Source organism: Hemitrygon akajei, chromosome 28 (genome assembly GCF_048418815.1).
Source record: "Hemitrygon akajei chromosome 28, sHemAka1.3, whole genome shotgun sequence".
Classification (NCBI taxonomy): Eukaryota; Metazoa; Chordata; class Chondrichthyes; order Myliobatiformes; family Dasyatidae; genus Hemitrygon; species Hemitrygon akajei.
This window is the reverse complement of record NC_133151.1, coordinates 18767387-18789011: the sequence shown is the minus strand read 5'-3', so window position 1 is coordinate 18789011 and position 21625 is coordinate 18767387. Positions and strand designations below refer to the sequence as shown.

At 49.1% G+C, this 21625-nt stretch overlaps 1 protein-coding gene across 1 annotated transcript in view; it reads right to left on the bottom strand.

Moving 5' to 3' along the window:
• Nucleotides 1–20488, bottom strand: part of LOC140717735 (putative transcription factor Ovo-like 1) — a 29593-nt gene extending 9105 nt beyond the window's left edge. Inside the window, exons 1-3 of the mRNA XM_073031450.1 lie at nt 20222–20488; nt 9281–9462; nt 4014–4200 (exon numbers count right to left, since the gene is read on the bottom strand). Coding sequence (XP_072887551.1) covers nt 4014–4200; nt 9281–9462; nt 20222–20321 — 469 coding nt within the window. The 5' untranslated portion in view covers nt 20322–20488. The remainder of the gene's footprint in view (nt 1–4013; nt 4201–9280; nt 9463–20221) is intronic.
• Between the last annotated feature and the right edge of the window lie 1137 nt (nt 20489–21625).

The following is a 21625-nucleotide window of genomic DNA, read 5'->3' as shown; positions in this document are numbered from 1 at the left end:
ACCCCTCAACCATCAGGCTCCTGAACTAAAGGGGATAACATCACTCAACTTCACTTGCCCCATCACTGAAATGCTCCCGCAACCTATGGACTCACTTTCAAGGACTTCGTCTCATGTTCTCAATATTTATTGCTTATTTATTTATATATTTCTTTTTTATTTGAGTTGGTTGTCTTCTTAAAAATTTATTTATTGATGTACAGTGTGGAAAAGGCGCTCCCAGCCGCACTGCCCGGCAATTCCCCGATTTAACCCCAGCCTAATTACGGGACAATTTACAATGACAGATTAACCAACCGGCCGGTACGTCTTTGGACTGTGGGAGGAAACTGGAGCACCCGGAGGAAACCCACATGGTCACGGGGAGAGGGTACAAACTCCTTAAGGACCGCGTTGGGAATTGAACCGGCCTGTACTGTACAGCATTGTACTAGCCACTAGGCTACCGTGCGCACTGCTTCTATGCGCTGTTGGGTGCGGTCTCTCGTCGACCCTACTATGAGTGTTTGACTTACTAAGTGTGCCCACAACAAAATAGACCTCAGGGGTGTATACGAAGGCATACATGTACTTTGATAATAAATTTACTTTGAACTTTGCTAATTATACAGTTTAATCTAACAGTACTTCCAAGACGTTTCCATGGAAACGAACTCTCTGACATGGTGAGGTCACTCTTACCCGCGGCCATTAGGCTCTATAATGAGTCAACCTATAGCCCGGGAAGTGATGACCCCCTCCTGTTAGACTGTTTGAGGTACCTTTTTTTTATTCTCTCTACTTCTCTTCTAATATTTATACCTGTGCTCTTGTAACGCTATGGTGACACTGTACTTTCCTTTGCGATTCTGTGCCTGTAGGTATGGCTCCTGGACAACTCTCAATCAGAGGAAAGGCATCATTAAGCCGGTAAGAGTGCTGGGAAGGTTTACAAGGATGTTGCCAGGGATTGGAGGGCCTAAGTTGTAGGGAGGAGTTGGGGAGCTTTTTGAGTTTATACCGCAGATCGTAGGAGATGAGGGGTGATTGGAGATGCATATAATCGTGAGGTTTATAGTTAGGGAAAACTTACATAGCCTCTCTCCCAAGAAAGGAGAATTAATGAGTGGAGGAACTCAGCAGGTTGGACAGTGTCTATGGAGAGGAAAATGGTCAATGTTTCAGGCCGAGACCCTCCCTCGGGGTGAACAAGCTCCCAGAGGAAGTGGTTGGATATGCAATCAACCTATTAGCTATCTGATATAGTTATAATTATTCTGTTTTTAATTACTGTGTTCTACATCTGACACTGCCCAGAAGGCAACGAGGGCAAACAACTTCTGTAAGCACGGTCCTGGAAAGACCATGATCGCCCACGTCAATATGACGCGGCACATAATGATGATGTCATACGGCGTGGCACATAATGATGATGTCATACGACACGGCACATAATGGACGTTCTTTATTGGATCCCGAGTAACAATTATTTCGCCCTCCTTTACACTTGTGTGCTGGGAATGGTGTGAAACGATCTTGAATCTCTTTAAAAACCGTTGGGGTACGCAGGTGGATATGAAACGGGCGTTGAGAGATATAGGCCAAGCACTAGGTTGGTGAGCACCGTAGCTGGCATGGATGGGTTGGGCCGAAGGGCCTGTATTGAAAATCATTAGTGACACAACTGTGAGAGCAGTTCGAAGAGAAGGATCCCACAGCAGGTCACAGGTTAACCCTCACTAACTATTACCAACGCAGCACAGAGAGCATCCTCTCCGGATGCATCCTGGCTCGATACGGGAACCGCTCTGCCCGTGACCGCGAGAGGCCACGGAGACTCGTGGGCACAGCTCAGCTCATCACGGAAACCAGCCTCCCGTCCGCGGACTCTGTCTACACTCCTCACTGCCTCAGTAAAGCAGCCAGTGTCATCAAAGACCACCCCCCCCCCACCCGGACATTCTCCCTTCTCCCCTCTCCCGTTGGGCAGAAGATACAAGAGCCTGAAAGTTCGTCCCACCAGGTCCAGGGCAGCTCTGCGCCGACATTATCAGACAATTACGTACCGTAGTTCCTTGTTATGATCTTGCTCCTTACTGTCTGACTTCCTCTGTCGCTGTTACACTGCACTCTGCATTCTCTTTATCGTTTCACCTCATTCAGGGACACCTTCTACCCTGCACTACTCAAAGATCACCTAGCGCAACAAGGCTGACCCTTGACCTCGCAATCGACCTCTCTTAATTATGTGTCTGATTAGCGATACAGCGCGGAACAGGCCCGCCCAGTCCTTCGAGCCACACCGTCCCCGCGATCCAAAACAACCCTGATTCAACCCTTTATTCCGCGAGCGTCACACGCAGAACGCTGGGGGAGCTCGGCAGGCCGGGCAGCGTCTGTGGGAAAAGAGTAAACAGCTGGCTGGGTGGGACGCGTCGTCTCAGGCCCACGGCCGGCCCGGTCTGAGTATGTGCTGGAGGGGGCAGCCCACGAGAGCCCCTAACCCGTACGTCTCTGGAAGGTGGGAGGACACCGGAGCTCCTGGAGCAAACCCACGCAGTCCTGGAGGGAACATGCAAATTCCATAGAGGCAACGGCAGGAATTGAACCTGTGCCGTGAAGTGTTTGGCAAGCCGCTCTGCTACTGCCCCACAGTTTGCTCTGCGTTCTGTTATCGTTTCCCTTTGCACTTCCAGATGGGATGAAATAATCTGCACAGATTGCACGCAAGATCTTTTCCCACCTGAACCTCGGTGCGCGTGGCAATAATAACCAAATGATAACTCCGCTCCGTGAGTCTATGAAGGCACACACTCAATGATTCAGGAACCGCTTCTTCCCCTCTGCTCTCTGATTTCCTAGTGGTCCAAGAACCCATCAACACTACCTTGTTAATCATCTTTTGCACTACTTGTTTCAAATAACATGTAGTAAATTTTTATATCTGCCTTGTACCGTTGCTACGAAACAACAGATTTCACAACATACTACTTTACTCTTTGCATCACTTATTTATATTTATACAATTGCTACTGTTATTTTTTATGCCTTGGACTTCACTGTTACCACAAACAACACATTTCACCACCTAAACTCAGTGATGATAAACCAGATTCTGATTAGTACAGTGTCGGAACAGGCCCTTCGGCCCACAGAGTTGTGCTGAGCCAGTTAAATTAGTAGTCAAAAGGCCAACTAAACCAATCTCTTCTTCCTACACACTGTCCCTATCCTTCCATTTTCCTCACATTCACGTCCCCATCTAAATGTATCTTAAAATTCAGAATCAGGTTTATTATCGCCGGCTTGTGACGTGAAATTTGTGGTGTTTCTGCCTCCACCACTGCTCCAGGCAGCACATTCCAGGCACCCAAACTCTGTGTGTTAAAAAGAAACTTGCCCCTCACATCCCCTTTGAAGTTACCCCCTCTCAGCTTAAATGCAAGCCCCTCTGGTATTAGACATTTCAACTCTTAGAGGAAGATATTGTCTGTCGACTCTGTCTCATAATCTTGTAAACCTCTATCAGGTCTTCCCTCGAAGCCCCTGGAGCTCCAGAGAAAACAACCCAAGTTTGACCGGCCTCTCGTGATAGCACTCGCCCTCTAAACCAGGCAGCGTCCTGGTAAAGCTCTTCTGCACCCTCTCCGAAACCTCAATACCCTTCCTATAATGGGGCGACCAGAACTGGATGCAATTCTCTAGGTGCGGCCCAACTCGAGTTTTGTAAAGCTGCAGCTCAATTTGAACTCAATTTCTTGACTAACGAAGGCAAGCATGCAATTTGCCTTCTTAGCCACCCTATCGACTTTCACATTCGGGGAGCTTTGAACTTGGATCCCAAGATCCCTCTGCTCACCAACACCGCTAAGGATCTTGTCTCTAACTACCTCTTTGCATTTGACCTACCGAGATGCAATGCTTCACACCTAGCGGGGTTAAACTGCATCCGCCACCTCTCCGCCCACGTCTGAGGATGCTGATGATTCTGAGTGACCGAAAGAAGAGGGTGCGAGTGGAGTTCGGGCGGTTACCTGTGTGCGTACGGACGTGCCTCTTGAGGTCGAACGTGTCGTTGAAGCCTTTGCCGCAGAAGGTGCAGAGGTGGCGCTTCACCACGTTGTGGCACTTCATGTGGCGGTTCAGCATGCGCTGGAACTGGAACGTCTTGTGGCACAACTGGCAGGCGTAACTCTCGGCCGCGCACTCTCCGATGGTCACCTGCGGGCCAACGGCGCACACACAGAGGGCGAGATCAGCAACGGTCTGCCTTCTCCCACCCGCAAGCCCGTCAGAGAACCCCCCCCCACCTGTTACACCTGAATAGAGGGGGATTTCTTTAGCCAGGGGTGGGGAGGCTGTGGATTTTATCACCACAGACAGCTGTGAAGGCCCAGTTATTGGGTATATTTAAAACGGAGGCTGATAGGTTCTCGATTAGTAATGGCGTCGAAGTTTATAGGGGAGAAGACGGGAGAATGAAGTTGAGAGGGATGTTGAATTAGCCATGATGGAATGGCAGAGCAGACTTGATGGACTGAATGGCCTGATTCTGCTCCTATATCTTATGGGCTGTTGTGTAGGTGGGACAAGAGTCAGACCAGGTGAGGAGAACGATTTTTCTTCTGGGCGTGAGACGGCAGCTGCCTGAACTGGGTGTAAATTCAGAAACAAACATCTCCAGAAGTTTACAGTGCCTATAAAATATCACCCCCCCATCCCCTGGAGGTTGTCATGTTTTATTGTTTTACAACATTGAATCACAGTGGATTTAATTTGGCTTTTTTTGACACCGATCAACAGAAAAAGACTCTTTTGTGCCAAAGTGAAAACAGATCTCCACAAAGTGATCTAAATAAATTACAGTTACAAATATAAAATACAAAACAATTGATTGCATACGTATTTACCCCCTTTAATGTGACACACCAAATCGTCGCTGGTGCAGCCAATTGGTTTTAGAATTCACATAATTAGTTAAATGGAGATCTGTTTTTGGGGACCTGTGTGCAGTCATGGTGTTTCAATTGATTGTAGTAAAAATACGCCTGTATCTGGAAGGTCCAACTGCTGGCGAGTCAGTATCCTGGCCAAAAACTACAACATGGAGACAAAAGAACACTCCAAGCAACTCCACAAAAAGCTTATTGAAAAGCACAATTCAGGAGATGGATACAAGAAAATTTCCAAGTCACTGAATATCTCTTGGAGTACAGTTAAGTCAATCATTGAGAAATGGAAAGAATATGGCACAGCTGTAAATCTGCCTAGAGCAGGCCATCCTCAAAAACTGAGTGACCGTGCGAGAAGGGGACTAGTGAGGGAGGCCACCGAGAGACCGATGACAACTCTGGAGGAGTTACAAGCTTCGGTGGCTGAGATGGGAGAGACTGCACACACAACAACTGTTGCCCGGGTGCTTCACCAGTAACAGCTTCATGGGAGAGTGGCAAAGAGAAAGCCCCTGTTGAAAAAAACTCGCATGAGATCCGGGCTAGAGTTTGCCAGACTGCGTTTTGGAGACTCTGAAGTTAGCTGGCAGAAGGTTGTGTGCTCTGATGAAACCAAAAATTGAGCTTTTTTGGCCTTCAGACTAAACGTTATGTTTGCCGTAAGCTAAACTCCACACATCATCAAAATCACACCGTCCCTACCGTGAAGCATGGTGATGGCTGCATCATGCTGTGGGGATGCTTCACTGCAGCAGGCCCTGGAAGGCTTGTGAAGGTAGAGGGTAAAATGAATGCAGAAAAACACAGAGAAATCCTGGAGGAAAACCTGATGCAGTCTGCAAGAGAACCGTGACTTGGGAGAAGATATATTTTCCAGCAAGACAATGACCCCAAGCATAAAGCCAAAGCTACACAGGAATGGCTTAAAAACAACAAAGTTAATGTCCTGGTGCGGCCAAGTCGGAGTCCAGACCTCAATCCAATTGAGAATTTGTGGCTGGACTTGAAAAGAGCTGTCACTCACGATCCCCATGCAATCTGACAGAGCTTGAGGAGTTTCGTAAAGAACAAGGGGAAATTACAGTGTCCATATGTGCAAAATTGATAGAGACCCATCCACACAGGATCGAGGTTGTAATTGTGCATCTGCTAAAGACCAACTTGAAGAATGTGAGGAATTGTGCAATCAATTATTCTGTGTTTTATAATTGTAATTAAACACTTTGTCTCTCTGAACTGGTGCAGTGCTAATAGATCTGATTCTGGTTCACAGCCACCACGATATATGGTTGTAGAGACAGCCAGCTCCATCACGAGCACTAGCCTCCTCACCACTGAGGACATCTTCAAATGGCAGCATCCGTCACTGATAGAGGTAGACAAAAAGACGAGGGGTATATAGATAGGGTAAATGCAAGCAGGCATTTTCCCCACTGAGGTTGGGTGGGGCAACAACCAGAGGTCATGGGTTAAGTGTGAAAGGTGAATAGTTTAAGTGGAACGTGAGGGGAAACTTCTTCAGTCAGAGGGTGGTAAGATTGTGGAATGAACTGCATGGACCAGATGCAGATGGACTTGGGAGTCCTTGTGCAGAACACCCTAAAGGTTAACTTGCAGGTTGAGTCGGTGGTGAGGAAGGCAAATGCCATGTTAGCATTCATTTCAAGTGGTCTAGAATACAAGAGCAGGGATGTGATGCTGAGGCTTTATAAGGCACTGGTGAGGCCTCACCTTGAGTATTGTGAACAGTTTTGGGCCCCTCATCTTAGAAAAGATGTGTTGGCATTGGAGCAGGTCCAGAGGAGGTTCATAAGCATGATTCTGGGAATGAAAGAGTTATCGTATAAGGGATGTTTGACAGCTCTGGTCTGTCCTCGCTGAAATTCAGAAAGATGAGGGGGAGGGATCTCATTGAAAAATTTCGAATGTGGAAAGGATGTTTCCCATGGTGGGGGAGTCTAGGATGAGAGGGCACAGCCTCAGGATAGAGGGGCGTCCATTCAAAACAGAGATGTGGAGAAACTTATTTTGCCAGAGTGTGGTGAATTTGTGGGATTTGTTGCCACATGCAGCTGTGGAGGCCGGGTCGTTGAGCGTATTTAAGGCAGAGATTAATAGGTTCTTGATTGGATATGGCATCAAAGGTTACAGGGAAAAGGCCGGGAACTGGGGTTGAGGGGGAGATAGGATTGAATGGGAGAGCAGACTCGATGGGCCAGATGGCCTAATTCTGCTCCCATGTCTTATGGTCTTAGATTGGCTGAGGGGACTGTTTCTGTGCTGTATTTTTCTATGACTATTAAGGACCCTCAGAGTGGCCCAGGACATCCCCACTCAACACAAGAAGCTGCAGAAAGTATTGGCCACAGCCCGATAGATCCCAGGCACCTCCCTCCCTACAGTATCTACAGGAGGCCCTGCCTCAAGAAGGCAACATCCAAAGACCCTCTCCATCCAGGCCATGCATCTTCTCCCAGCTCCCATCGGGTAGGAGGTACAGAAGCCTGAAGTCCCACACCACCAGTTTCAGGAACAGCCATTCAGTTCTTGACCCTAGTCACCATCTCAGTAGTAGCAACACTGCAACCAGCTCGCACTAAAATAGGCTGGTTTTGTTCAAAATGTTCTCACTTATAAAATCTGTGTATAATGCATCTTTAATTAGTAGATGCTGCTTATCCGATACCGTGTGTCTGTGAAGGAAGGAAGTCTTGCACGTGCAACTTTTGCACATAGGTATCACACCCACAGGAGGGGTGTGGGACAGGTGGCAGAGAATGAGTGCAGGGGGCAGACACACCCAGCCCCGAGACACCAGGCAAGGTCATTTGATTTCAAATAATTGATTTATTGATCTTTACAGAAAGTCTCTCTGGTGTTTCCCACTCTCTCCCCTCTCCCTTCCCCTTTTCCCAACCATGGAAGCATAAGTTGGGAACCAGTGTTCTCAGGGAAAGGTACGGAAGAAATGTGGCAAATGCTCAGGGGATATTTGTGTGGGGTTCTGCATAGGTACGTTCCAATGAGACAGGGAACGGATGGTAGGGTACAGGAACCGTGGTGTACAAAGCCTGTTGCAAATCTAGTCAAGAAGAAAAGAACTTACAAAAGGTTCAAAAAACTAGGTAATGATAGAGATCTAGAAGGTTATAAGGTTAGCAGGAAGTAGTTTAAGAATGAAATTAGGAGAGCCAGAAGGGGCCATGAGAAGGCCTTGGTGGACAGAATTAAGGAAAACCCCAAAACATTCTAAAAGTATGTGAAGAGCAAGAGGATAAGACATGAAAGAATAGGACCAATCAAATGTGAAAGCGGGAAAGTGTGTATGGAACTGGAGGAAATAGCAGAGGTACTTAATTAATTCTTTCCTTTAGTATTCACTATGGAAAAGGATCTTTTCCATAGCTTGAGTATATAAATATTAAGAAAGAGGATGTGCTGGAGCTTTTGGAAAGCGTCAAGTTGGATAAATCACTGGGACTGGATGAGATGTACTCCAGGCTACTGTGGGAGGTGAGGGAGGAGATTGCTGAGCCTCTGGCAATGATCCTTGCATCATCAATGAGGATGGGAAAAGTTCGGGAGGGTTGCGGATATTGTTCCCTCATTTAAGGAAGAGAGTAGAGATAGCCCAGAAAATTATGAGCTTACAGACCAGTGAGTCTTACTTCAGTGGTTAGTAAGTTGATGGAGAAGATCCTGAGAGGCAGGATTTATGAACATTTGGAGAGGTATAATATGATTAGGAATAGTCAGCATGGCTTTGTCAAAGGCAGAAAAGTCATTTCCACTGGCAGGTGAGATGAGAACAAGGGGACACAGCCTCGAGATTCAGGGGAGTAGATTTAGGATGGAGATGAGGAGGAACTGCTTTTCCCAGAGGGTGGTGAGTCTATGGAATTCTCTGCCCAATGGAGGCTACATCCGTAGATATGTTTAAGGCAGGGTTGGATAGATTTTTGCACAGTAGGGGAATTAAGGATTATGCGAGGGAAAAGAACAGTAGTTGGAGATGAGTCCTGGCCTGATCAGCCATGATCTTATTAAATGACGGAGCAGGCGCAATGGAACAGATGGCCGACTCCTGCTCCTGTTTCTTATTCATGGGTTTATTGTCCATTCAGAAATCTGATGGCAGAGGGGAAGAAACTTTTCCTACAACATTGAGTGTGGAATCAAACCCTGATCATTGATCACTGGCACTGGAAAGTGATCACGCTAACCGCCACAGTACCGTGACCCCCTCCCCCATTCCTGCCAGTGTTAAAAGCGATCGTACGATCGGTGTGAAAGGCAGGTTTTCGCTGCGGCCAGTACACACGACAATGTCCGAGGAGGCGGCGGCCTACCTTAATCTTGGAGCGGACAAATCCTTGCTGGCCGCTCTGATTGATCCCGTTCTCCACGTCCTGCGCGGATGTGCTCGAGTCGGTGTCATAGGGCGACTCCTTCCCTGTGCTGTCGTCCGCAGCCAGGCAGAGGGGAGCCTCGCACACTTCTGACGCTCGGCAGTGAATTACGTCCAGTGGATCTAATGAGGAGATCAAAAGACCATAAGCTATAGGAGCAGAATGAGGCCATTCGGCCCATCGATCCATCTTCCCTCCCAACCCCCTTTTTCCTGCCTCCCCCCTGTAACATCTGACACCCTTGCTTATCAAGCACCCATCAACTTCTGCTTTAAGTATACCCAATGATTTGGCCTCCTCCACAGCCGTCTGTGACAATGAATTTCACAGATTCACCACTTTTTGGATAAAGAAATTCCTCCTCATCTACAGGGACGTTCTAAAAGGACGTCCTAGACCCTAGACCCTCTCACTCTTGGAGACATCTACATCTGCCCTCCCTAAGCCTTTCAATATCCGATAGGTTCCAATGAGATTTCCCCCTCATTCTTCTAAACTCCAGTGAGTACAGGCCCAAAGCTGCCAAACGCTCCTCGTACATTAGCCCTTTCATTCCCGGGATCGTTCTCGTGAATCTCCTCCAGACCCACTCCAATGCCAGCACATCCTTTCTTGGATGAGGGCTGCAAGCCCGTGGGGCGGCACGGTAGCGCGTGGTTAGCGGAACGTTATTACAGCGAGAGTGACCCGGGTTCGATTCTCGCCGCTGCCTGTAAGGAGTTTGTACTTTCTCCCCATGACCACTGGTGCGCGTTGGTCACCGTCGACTAATGACGGCTTTGAGTATGGAATCATCTGTCTAGATTTTACAGTAGCGTAGTGGTCAGCACAACGGTTTACAGTGCAGGCAGTTTACAGTTTACAGTTTACGGGTTCAATCCCCGACTCCTCCTGTAAGGAGTGTGTACGTTCTCCCCATGACTGCATGGGTTTCCTCCAAATACTCCGGTTTCCTCCCAAAATCCAAAGATATAAAAGTTGCTAGGTTAATTGGTCATTGTAAATTGTCCCATGATCAGTCTAGGATTAAATATGGGGGATGCTGGGCAGCATGTCTCAAAGGGCCAATTCCATGTTTTATATCAATAAGTTTTTAAAAATCAAATATAAAGATTTTTACCGTATCTCAGTACATGACAGTAACTGATTGACCAGGCTTAGTGTTCATTCCTTGGAGCATGGAAGAATGAGGGACAATCTTACAGAGGTGTTTAAGGTGATGGGGCATGGATAAGGTTGTTTTCCCCGGGTAGGTGGTGGGCCTGAACTGAGGAGTATAGGATTAGGGAGGGAGGGGAAAGATTTAGAAGGGATTGGCGGAGATTCAGCATGACATCTAAAACTTTGACAAACTTCTATCGATGTGTGGTGGAGAGTGTATTGACTGGCTGTGGCTGTCTCACAGCCTAGTGTGGAAGCACCAGTGCCCTTGACCAGAAAAGTCCTACAAAAAGTAGTGGATACAGCCCAGTCCATCATGAGTAAAACCCTCCCAACCATTGAGCACATCTACATGAAACGCTGTCGTAGGAAAGCAGCGTCCATCATCAGGGGCCCCCACCACCCAGGCTGCCTTCAGGCAGAAGGTACAGGAGCCTCCGGACTCAGTTCAGGAGCAGTTACTACCCCTCAACCATCAGGCTCTTGAACAGAAGGGAATAACTACACTAACTTGCAAATCCATTGAGATGTTCTCACAACCAATGATCTCATTCTTTATCTTGTTACCTCATTATTTATTGCTGTTTATATTTGCATTTGCACAGTTTGTTGTCTTCTGCACTCTGGTTGATCTTTCACTGATCCTGTTTACAGTGACGGTTCTATAGATTTGCAGAGTATGCCCCCAGGAAAATGAATCTCAGGGTTGTGCATAGTGACATATATGTGCTTTATAATAAATTTACTTTGAGCTTTGACCCGAGGGGCAGCTTTTTACATGCAGAGGGCGGTGAGTGCCTGTGGAAGTGGTTGAGGTAGTTGCAATAGTGTCATACAAGAAGCATTTGGAGAGACACGTGGAGGGCCGTGGTTTGAGGGATATGGGCCGAACGCAGGAGGTTGGGACAAGCTGCGTGGCAATGTGGTTAGCATGGACTGGCAGGGCTGAAGGGCCTTTGTCCATTACTTTATGACTAATAACACTGGGCAACAAAGATTTTGCTTCCTGAATACTTCTGTGTGTACCTTATGGATTTTCATGTAAATCACCATGAAACTTCCAGATCACGCACCATTTTTAAAAAAAAAAATCGCCTGATTTTGTTATTTCAATTCCTAATTCAAGTCAGAATAACCGATGCCAAGATTAAGGAAGGCATTTTTTGTTGATCCACAAATCAAGCAAGTTATCAATGACAGGCAATTCGAAGAACTTCTGGTGGGACCGGAAAAAATCACATGGAAGACTTTCAGGGATGTTGAAAAATTTCTTGGCAACTACAGAGCACCAAACTACGTGGAGCTGGCTGACAACATGCTTCAAGCACACAAAACCATGAAGTGCAACATGTCACTAAAGATTCATGTTCTGTATTCCTATTTGGACTCCTTCCCTGCAAGTCTTGGTGCTGTCAGCGGGACGTTGCGGTCATGGAGAAACTATCAGGGCAACTGGAATCCATCAATGCCAGCTGATGAGTATCGGACACTCGAGTGAGAAGCTTCAGAACATTACACTTTTAGTTTAGTTGAACTGTTGCAAAGTGTCAGTACCATTGTGCGATTAAAAGCTTTGTAGTCAACAGAAGTTAATTCTTGTTTCTCCATATTTCTACCTGAAATTATATTTGTGTTGAGCTTCAAGTGGTCTATCATCAACAAAAAAAAAATTCTGCGGAAAGAAAACTTTAAAAAATGTTGTCCGCTGTAATAACCCAACAACTAATTTACATAGCGTGACGCACAAAAACTTCTATATTTGTACCACGGAGAGCATTCTGACAGGCTGCATCACTGTCTGGTATGGAGGGGCTACTGCACAGGACTGAAAGAAGCTGCAGAAGGTTGTAAATCTAGTCAGCTCCATCTTGGGTACTAGCCTACAAAGTACCCAGGACATCTTCAGGGAGCGGTGTCTCAGAAAGGCAGCGTCCATTATTAAGGACCTCCAGTACCCAGGGCATGCCCTTTTCTCACTGTTACCATCAGGTAGGAGGTACAGAAGCCTGAAGGCACACACTCAGCGATTCAGGAACAGCTTCTTCCCCTCTGCCACCCAATTGCTAAATGGACATTGAATCTTTGGACACTACCTCACTTTAAAAAAATATATATACAGTATATCTGTTTTTGCACATTTTTTAAAAAATCTATTCAATATATGTAAATGATTTACTTGTTTATTTATTATTATTTTTATTTTGTTTATTTTTTCTGCTAAATTATGTATTACACTGAACTGCTGCTGCTGAATTAACAAATTTCACGTTACATGCCAGTGATAATAAACCTGATTCTGATTCTAATTTCATATTTATACAGTGTTAATATGTCCCAAGAGTGCTGGGTGTGTGGAACGAAGGGCAAGAGGAAGAGGTCAAAGTGGGTACAATAACAATGTGAGACAGATAAGTGGAGAGGAAAACTTCAGAAGGGTATGGGCCAATGGGACCTGCATGGACAGGTTAGGCCGTGTTGTACGGCTCTGCTATTAACCACAAGAGATAGGAACAGAATTAGGCCACTTTGGCCCCCAAACTTTGCTTTGCTGTTCCATCAGGCCTGACTTATTAACCCTCTCAACCCCATTCTCCTGCCTTCTCCCCCATAACCTTTGGCATCCTGACTAATCAAGAACCTCAAACACGAGGAAATCTGCCAGATGCTGGAAATTCAAGCAACACACACACACAAAATGCTGGTGGAATGCAGCAGGCCAGGCAGCATCTGTAGGGAGAAGTGCTGTCGACGTTTCGGGCCGAGACCCTTCGTCAGGACTAACGGAAAAAAGACATAGTAAGAGGTTTGAAAGTGGGAAGGGGAGGGGGAGATCTGAAATGATAGGAGAAGACAGGAGGGGGAGGGATGAAGCCTGCAGCTGGGAAGTTGATTGGCAAAAGGGATACAAGGCTAGAGAAGGGGGGGGGGTGTATCATAGGACGGGAGGCCTTGGAAGAAAGAAAGGGGGAGGGGAGCACCAGAGGAAGATGGAGAACAGGCAAGGAGTGATTGTGAGAGGGAAAGAGAGAAAAAAAAATTGCTAATTCGTCCCTCTCCACTGATCTCAGTAGAACAAGTGCCACACCTTTTCCCTCACTACCATTCCGGGCCCCAAACAGTCCTTCCAGGCGAGGCGACGCTTCACCCGTGAGTCTGGTGCGGTCACCTACTGTGTCCGGTGCTCCCGGTGTGGCCTCCTGAGGTTCGGTGAGACCCGACGCGGATTGGGAGACCGCCTTGCCGAGCACCAGAAAAAGCCGGATCTCCCGGTGACCACCCTCTCCAGTTCTGCTTCCCGTTCCCATTCCGACATGCCAGTCCACGGCCTCCTCTGCTGTCGCGATGAGGCCACACTCAGGTTGGAGGAAATTAAACAATCAGTGCAAAAACAGAGGGAGAGTACTGAGGCGGTGTTCATGGGCTCGTTGTCCATTCAGAAATCGGATGGCAGAGGAGAAGAAGCTGTTCCGGAATCACTGAGTGTGTGTCTTCAGGCTCCTGTACCCCCTCCCTGATGGCAGAGAGGAAGAAGCTGTTCCTGAATCGTTGAGTGTGTGCCTTCAGGCTCCTGTACCCCCTCCCTGATGGCAGAGGGGAAGAAGCTGTTCCTGAATCGCTGAGTGTGTGTCTTCAGACTCCTGTACCTCCTCCCTGATGGCAGAGGGGAAGAAGCTGTTCCTGAATCGCTGAGTGTGTGTCTTCAGGCTCCTGTACCTCCTCCCTGATGGTATCAGTGAGAAGAGGGCACGTCCTGGGTGGTGGGGGTCCTTACTGATGGATGACGCCTTTCTGAGGAAGATGTCCTAGATACTGAGAGGCCGGTGCCCCTGATGGAGCGGACTGAGTTTACAACTTTCTGCAGCTTATTTCCATCCTGTGCAGTAGCCCCCGCCCCACCAGACGGTGATGGACCCGGTCAGAACGCTCTCCAAGGTACATCGGTAGAAATTTGCGAGTGTTTTTGGTGACCTACCAAAGCTCCTCAAACGCCGGATGAAAGATAGCCGCTGCCTTGCCTTGTTCCGGTACGAGGGGACGTCCTGCCCCCACAGGTACAGACCCAGTGCCCTGACTGATAGAGGCCGGCATGCGGGGTGGAGTGGGGGGAGTTCTGCAGATGGGAAACTCGGGCGATTTCGAAGACAGCGGTTGAGCAGCAGATCAGGACTGGAGCGGGATGGAGATGGGTGGGGGGGGTGGGGGGCGGGTGTGTAACTTTAAAAGTAGGGCGCCGGAGCCTCAAAGCAGAAAGCTGTTTAGTTAATAAGCTCGAAGTCAACGGCTAACTCGCAGTTCGCAGGGACAGTGTGGACACATCGACATGCGGGTTAGTCGGTTAACTGCACTCGGTGTACATTGTGAGCAGGTTTGGGCCGCTTATCTAAGGAAGGGCGTGCTGGATTTGGAGGAGTACCAAAGCAGGTTCACGAGAATGAAAGGGTTAACGCGTGGGGAGCGTTTGACGGCTCTGGGACCGTACTCGCTGGAGTTTAGAAGAATGAGGTTGGGGGGGGGGGGGGGGGCTCATTGAAAGCCCTCGACAGAGTGGATGTGTAAAGGGGAGTCTAGGACTAGAGGACACAGATAGAGTGGATGTGGAGAGGATGTTTCCTATAGTGGGGGAGTCTAGGACCAGAGGACACAGATAGAGTGGATGTGGAGAGGATGTTTCCTATAGTGGGAGAGTCTAGGACCAGAGGGACACAGATAGAGTGGGTGTGGAGAGGATGTTTCCTTTAGTGGGGGAGTCTAGGACCAGAGGACACAGATAGAGTGGATGTGGAGAGGATGTTTCCTGTAGTGGGGGAGTCTAGGACCAGAGGACACAGATAGAGTGGATGTGGAGAGGATGTTTCCTATAGTGGGGGAGTCTAGGACCAGAGGACACAGATAGAGTGGATGTGGAGAGGATGTTTCCTATAGTGGGGGAGTCTAGGACCAGAGGACACAGATAGAGTGGATGTGGAGAGGATGTTTCCTATAGTGGGGGAGTCTAGGACCAGAGGACACAGATAGAGTGGATGTGGAGAGGATGTTTCCTATAGTGGGGGAGTCTAGGACCAGAGGACACAGATAGAGTGGATGTGGAGAGGATGTTTCCTATAGTGGGGGAGTCTAGGACCAGAGGACACAGATAGAGTGGATGTGGAGAGGATGTTTCCTATAGTGGGAGAGTCTAGGACCAGAGGGACACAGATAGAGTGGGTGTGGAGAGGATGTTTCCTTTAGTGGGGGAGTCTAGGACCAGAGGACACAGATAGAGTGGATGTGGAGAGGATGTTTCCTGTAGTGGGGGAGTCTAGGACCAGAGGACACAGATAGAGTGGATGTGGAGAGGATGTTTCCTATAGTGGGGGAGTCTAGGACCAGAGGACACAGATAGAGTGGATGTGGAGAGGATGTTTCCTATAGTGGGGGAGTCTAGGACCAGAGGACACAGATAGAGTGGATGTGGAGAGGATGTTTCCTATAGTGGGGGAGTCTAGGACCAGAGGACACAGATAGAGTGGATGTGGAGAGGATGTTTCCTATAGTGGGGGAGTCTAGGACCAGAGGACACAGATAGAGTGGATGTGGAGAGGATGTTTCCTATAGTGGGGGAGTCTAGGACCAGAGGACACAGATAGAGTGGGTGTGGAGAGGATGTTTCCTATAGTGGGGGAGTCTAGGACCAGAGGATACAGATAGAGTGGACGTGGAGAGGATGTTTCCTATAGTGGGGGAGTCTAGGACCAGAGGACACAGATAGAGTGGATGTGGAGAGGATGTTTCCTATAGTGGGGGAGTCTAGGACCAGAGGACACAGATAGAGTGGATGTGGAGAGGATGTTTCCTATAGTGGGGGAGTCTAGGACCAGAGGACACAGATAGAGTGGGTGTGGAGAGGATGTTTCCTATAATGGGGGAGTCTAGGACCACAGGACACAGATAGAGTGGATGTGGAGAGGATGTTTCCTATAGTGGGGGAGTCTAGGACCAGAGGACACAGATAGAGTGGATGTGGAGAGGATATTTCCTATAGTGGGGGAGTCTAGGACCAGAGGACACAGATAGAGTGGATGTGGAGAGGATGTTTCCTATAGTGGGGGAGTCTGGGACCAGAGGACACAGATAGAGTGGATGTGGAGAGGATGTTTCCTATAGTGGGGGAGTCTGGGACCACAGGACACAGATAGAGTGGATGTGGAGAGGATGTTTCCTATAGTGGGGGAGTCTGGGACCAGAGGACACAGATAGAGTGGATGTGGAGAGGATGTTTCCTATAGTGGGGGAGTCTAGGACCAGAGGACACAGATAGAGTGGATGTGGAGAGGATGTTTCCTATAGTGGGGGAGTCTAGGACCAGAGGACACAGATAGAGTGGATGTGGAGAGGATGTTTCCTATACTGGGAGAGTCTAGGACCAGGGGACACAGATAGAGTGGATGTGGAGAGGATGTTTCCTTTAGTGGGGGAGTCTAGGACCAGAGGACACAGATAGAGTGGATGTGGAGAGGATGTTTCCTGTAGTGGGGGAGTCTAGGACCAGAGGACACAGATAGAGTGGATGTGGAGAGGATGTTTCCTATAGTGGGGGAGTCTAGGACCAGAGGACACAGATAGAGTGGATGTGGAGAGGATGTTTCCTATAGTGGGGGAGTCTAGGACCAGAGGACACAGATAGAGTGGATGTGGAGAGGATGTTTCCTATAGTGGGGGAGTCTAGGACCAGAGGACACAGATAGAGTGGATGTGGAGAGGATGTTTCCTATACTGGGAGAGTCTAGGACCAGGGGACACAGATAGAGTGGATGTGGAGAGGATGTTTCCTTTAGTGGGGGAGTCTAGGACCAGAGGACACAGATAGAGTGGATGTGGAGAGGATGTTTCCTGTAGTGGGGGAGTCTAGGACCAGAGGACACAGATAGAGTGGATGTGGAGAGGATGTTTCCTATAGTGGGGGAGTCTAGGACCAGAGGACACAGATAGAGTGGATGTGGAGAGGATGTTTCCTATAGTGGGGGAGTCTAGGACCAGAGGACACAGATAGAGTGGATGTGGAGAGGATGTTTCCTATAGTGGGGGAGTCTAGGACCAGAGGACACAGATAGAGTGGATGTGGAGAGGATGTTTCCTATAGTGGGGGAGTCTAGGACCAGAGGACACAGATAGAGTGGATGTGGAGAGGATGTTTCCTATAGTGGGGGAGTCTAGGACCAGAGGACACAGATAGAGTGGGTGTGGAGAGGATGTTTCCTATAGTGGGGGAGTCTAGGACCAGAGGATACAGATAGAGTGGACGTGGAGAGGATGTTTCCTATAGTGGGGGAGTCTAGGACCAGAGGACACAGATAGAGTGGATGTGGAGAGGATGTTTCCTATAGTGGGGGAGTCTAGGACCAGAGGACACAGATAGAGTGGATGTGGAGAGGATGTTTCCTATAGTGGGGGAGTCTAGGACCAGAGGACACAGATAGAGTGGGTGTGGAGAGGATGTTTCCTATAATGGGGGAGTCTAGGACCACAGGACACAGATAGAGTGGATGTGGAGAGGATGTTTCCTATAGTGGGGGAGTCTGGGACCAGAGGACACAGATAGAGTGGATGTGGAGAGGACGTTTCCTATAGTGGGGGAGTCTAGGACCAGAGGACACAGATAGAGTGGATGTGGAGAGGATGTTTCCTATAGTGGGGGAGTCTAGGACCAGAGGACACAGATAGAGTGGATGTGGAGAGGATGTTTCCTATAGTGGGGGAGTCTAGGACCAGAGGACACAGATAGAGTGGATGTGGAGAGGATGTTTCCTATAGTGGGGGAGTCTGGGACCAGAGGACACAGATAGAGTGGATGTGGAGAGGATGTTTCCTATAGTGGGGGAGTCTGGGACCACAGGACACAGATAGAGTGGATGTGGAGAGGATGTTTCCTATAGTGGGGGAGTCTGGGACCAGAGGACACAGATAGAGTGGATGTGGAGAGGATGTTTCCTATAGTGGGGGAGTCTAGGACCAGAGGACACAGATAGAGTGGATGTGGAGAGGATGTTTCCTATAGTGGGGGAGTCTGGGACCAGAGGACACAGATAGAGTGGATGTGGAGAGGATGTTTCCTATAGTGGGGGAGTCTAGGACCACAGGACACAGATAGAGTGGATGTGGAGAGGATGTTTCCTATAGTGGGGGAGTCTAGGACCAGAGGGCACAGATAGAGTGAATGTGGAGAGGATGTTTCCTATAGTGGGGGAGTCTCGGACCAGAGGACACAGATAGAGTGAATGTGGAGAGGATGTTTCCTATAGTGGGGGGAGTCTGGGACCAGAGGACACAGATAGAGTGGATGTGGAGAGGATGTTTCCTATAGTGGGAGAGTCTAGGACCAGGGGGCACAGATAGAGTAGATGTGGAGAGGATGTTTCCTATAGTGGGGGGAGTCTGGGACCAGAGGACACAGATAGAGTGGATGTGGAGACGATGTTTCCTATAGTGGGGGAGTCTAGGACCAGAGGACACAGATAGAGTGGATGTGGAGAGGATGTTTCCTATAGTGGGGGAGTCTAGGACCAGAGGACAGGGCCTCAGAGTAGAAGGATGTCACTTCAGAACAGAGATGAGGTATTTCTTTCGCCAGAACGTAGCGAGTGCGTGCAATTCGTTGTCACGGACGGCTGTGGAGGCCAAGTCGCTGGTTGTATTTAAAGCGGAGGTTGACAGGTTCTTGATTAGTCAGGGCGGTAAAGGTTACGGGGAGAAGGCGGGAGAATGGGGTTGAGAGGGTTAATAGATCAGCCACGAAGGAATGGCAGAACAGACTCGATGGGCCGATTGGCTTAACTCTGCTCTTACGTCGAAGAATGTGATACGACTCGAAACAACACTTTTTGCAGGTACAGAATAGCACCGACGTTAACTTAAACTTCCCCCCACGTGATCTATAAACGGAGTTAATTATTTTTTAACAGAATATCCTTGACCGCTCCTCTTACCGTTATATATATATATTTTTAAACTCATCACCTCCCCCTCAGCTTTCGAGCCGCACCCTCTTTTTTTCCCTCCTGTGCCGGGCGAGGTGTTGGCTGTCGTAATCGTGGTAAAGAATCTTTAAAACTACATTCCCGGGGAGGTGGGTGGGGGGGGTCACCAATTAGAATATCTGAAATTACTGCCACTCTTTGATGGCCAGATTTACGACCCGGCTTCCAAAACATTTTTGCCCCTCTCTCAACGCGTCGGATTAAAAGTTGGGGGTGAACGGGGAGAAAGCGAGAGAGAGAGAGAGAGAGAGAATTTGAAAAAAAAAACCCCAAGCATCTGATTAAATCTCGCTCGGAAAGTTTTGAGGCGAGCTCCAAACTTTCTTTTTAAGTTGTCAGTCTCTTTCCTGAACGCGAACCGACACGTCGCGGGGAATCCCTCTTGTTAGTCTGGAATCAAGCACCCTCTCGGAGGCGAAAATATTTACTGTTTACGCCGCCCGACAGCTGTCAACGAGCGAAAATCGCCGGTCCAGCGAGATCGATACCACAGGAGCTGCGGCTTTGAGCTGAACCAACGGGGTAATAATTTTATGTCAGGGTGGCATCTCAGCGCTCCGGCAACAGTGCAATAGAACTTCGATACGGCACGGAATCGGGCCCTTCGGCCCGTCTAGTCCGTGCCTGACCACTTAAACTGTCCTCTCCCCTTCGACCTGCGTTTGCCATTTTTATTGCGGGACGGGAACGTCAACACTGAACTCACGCGGAACGTAGACATCGGCCCGCATTTCGTCCGGCATTTCGCTCCAGCTGCGGTGTCTAGCGGCAGAGCTGCGGGTTTTCACCAAGAATGCTCGGGGCATGTTGTTCTACCTGTCCTGGCCTGGGTCCGAGCAGCTTCGAGCCTCGCCGTCAGAGGGAGGGGGGAGACCGGTCTCTTGAACTCTTTCTTCCCGAGATTTCCCCTTTCTCTCTCTCTCCCTCCCCCTCTTCGCTTTCTCCTTCCCTCTATCCCCCCCCCTCCCCACTTTTCTCTCCCTCCCTTGGATTCTTCCCCCTCTCTTCGCTTCTTTCCTTTTCCCCTCTCTCTCCGCTTCTCCCACCTTCTCTCTCACCGCTCACCTGTCCCGCAACTTCCCTACCCCCTCCTCCTCCTCCTCTCTCTCCCGCTCCTCCTCTCGTTCCGCTTCCCTCCCTCCTCCCTTCTACCTTCCCTCTCTCCGCTCACCTCCCCTCGGTCCGCTTTCCTCCCTCCTCCCTCTCTCCCACCTTCCGTCCCTCCGCTCACCTCTCCCGCACTTTCCCTCGCTCCGCTTTCCTTCCTCCTCCCTCCCACCTTCCCTCGCTGCTCTCTCCCTCTCCTCCCTCCGCTCACCTTTCCCTCTGCTCCCCGCACCTCCGCTATTCCTGCCCTCTCCGCCGCCCCGCTCCCCGAAGGCGGAAGAGCCTCAGCCTCCTCGCCTCCCTCTCCCTCCGTCCGATCGGAGGGGGGAGCGATCCTCTTGCCGAGAGGCGCTCCCGGAGAATCCGTTCCACCTATCCCGAGCTAATAAAAGCGAAACTTCACCGCAGCCCATTGGGACTGACGCATGCGCCCTCGAATAACGGTGGCAATCACACCTGTCTGCATTCCGCTGACGGAAGTTCGGTCCCCACCTCTTCCCTAATCATCTCATCACCCAAAAAAAAACACACACAAACACACACACAATACAACGGGCCGGCCTCCCTCCTTGCAGGATTCATTTCTACACCCAGACAGTCGGGACATCTGAAGCCTACGTTTCCTTGCGGTGCCCCGCAGGATGTCCCGAACTTCACAGCCAATCAGGAACTTGGGCAGTGTTTAAGCGGAGGAAACTTATCCCCTGTGAGTGGGTTTATCGTTAGAGTAACCTCCACTAGCGCCGCAGAGTGCTGTACGACTTTTAACCATTTCGTTGCCTGGTTACTTTCACCGAGGCTGCAGATCAGAGCATTGAGATAGAGCGAGGGAAAACAGCAATAGACATTAGAATAGAATGTAACTGTTGCAGAGAAAGTGCCCTGTAGGGCGCAAATGAGGTAGATTGTGAGGCCAAGAGTCCATCTTGTCCTAGGGGACAATTCAATAGTGTGATAACTAATAGTGGGGTAGAAACTTTCCTTGGCCCTTTCGGGCTTTTGC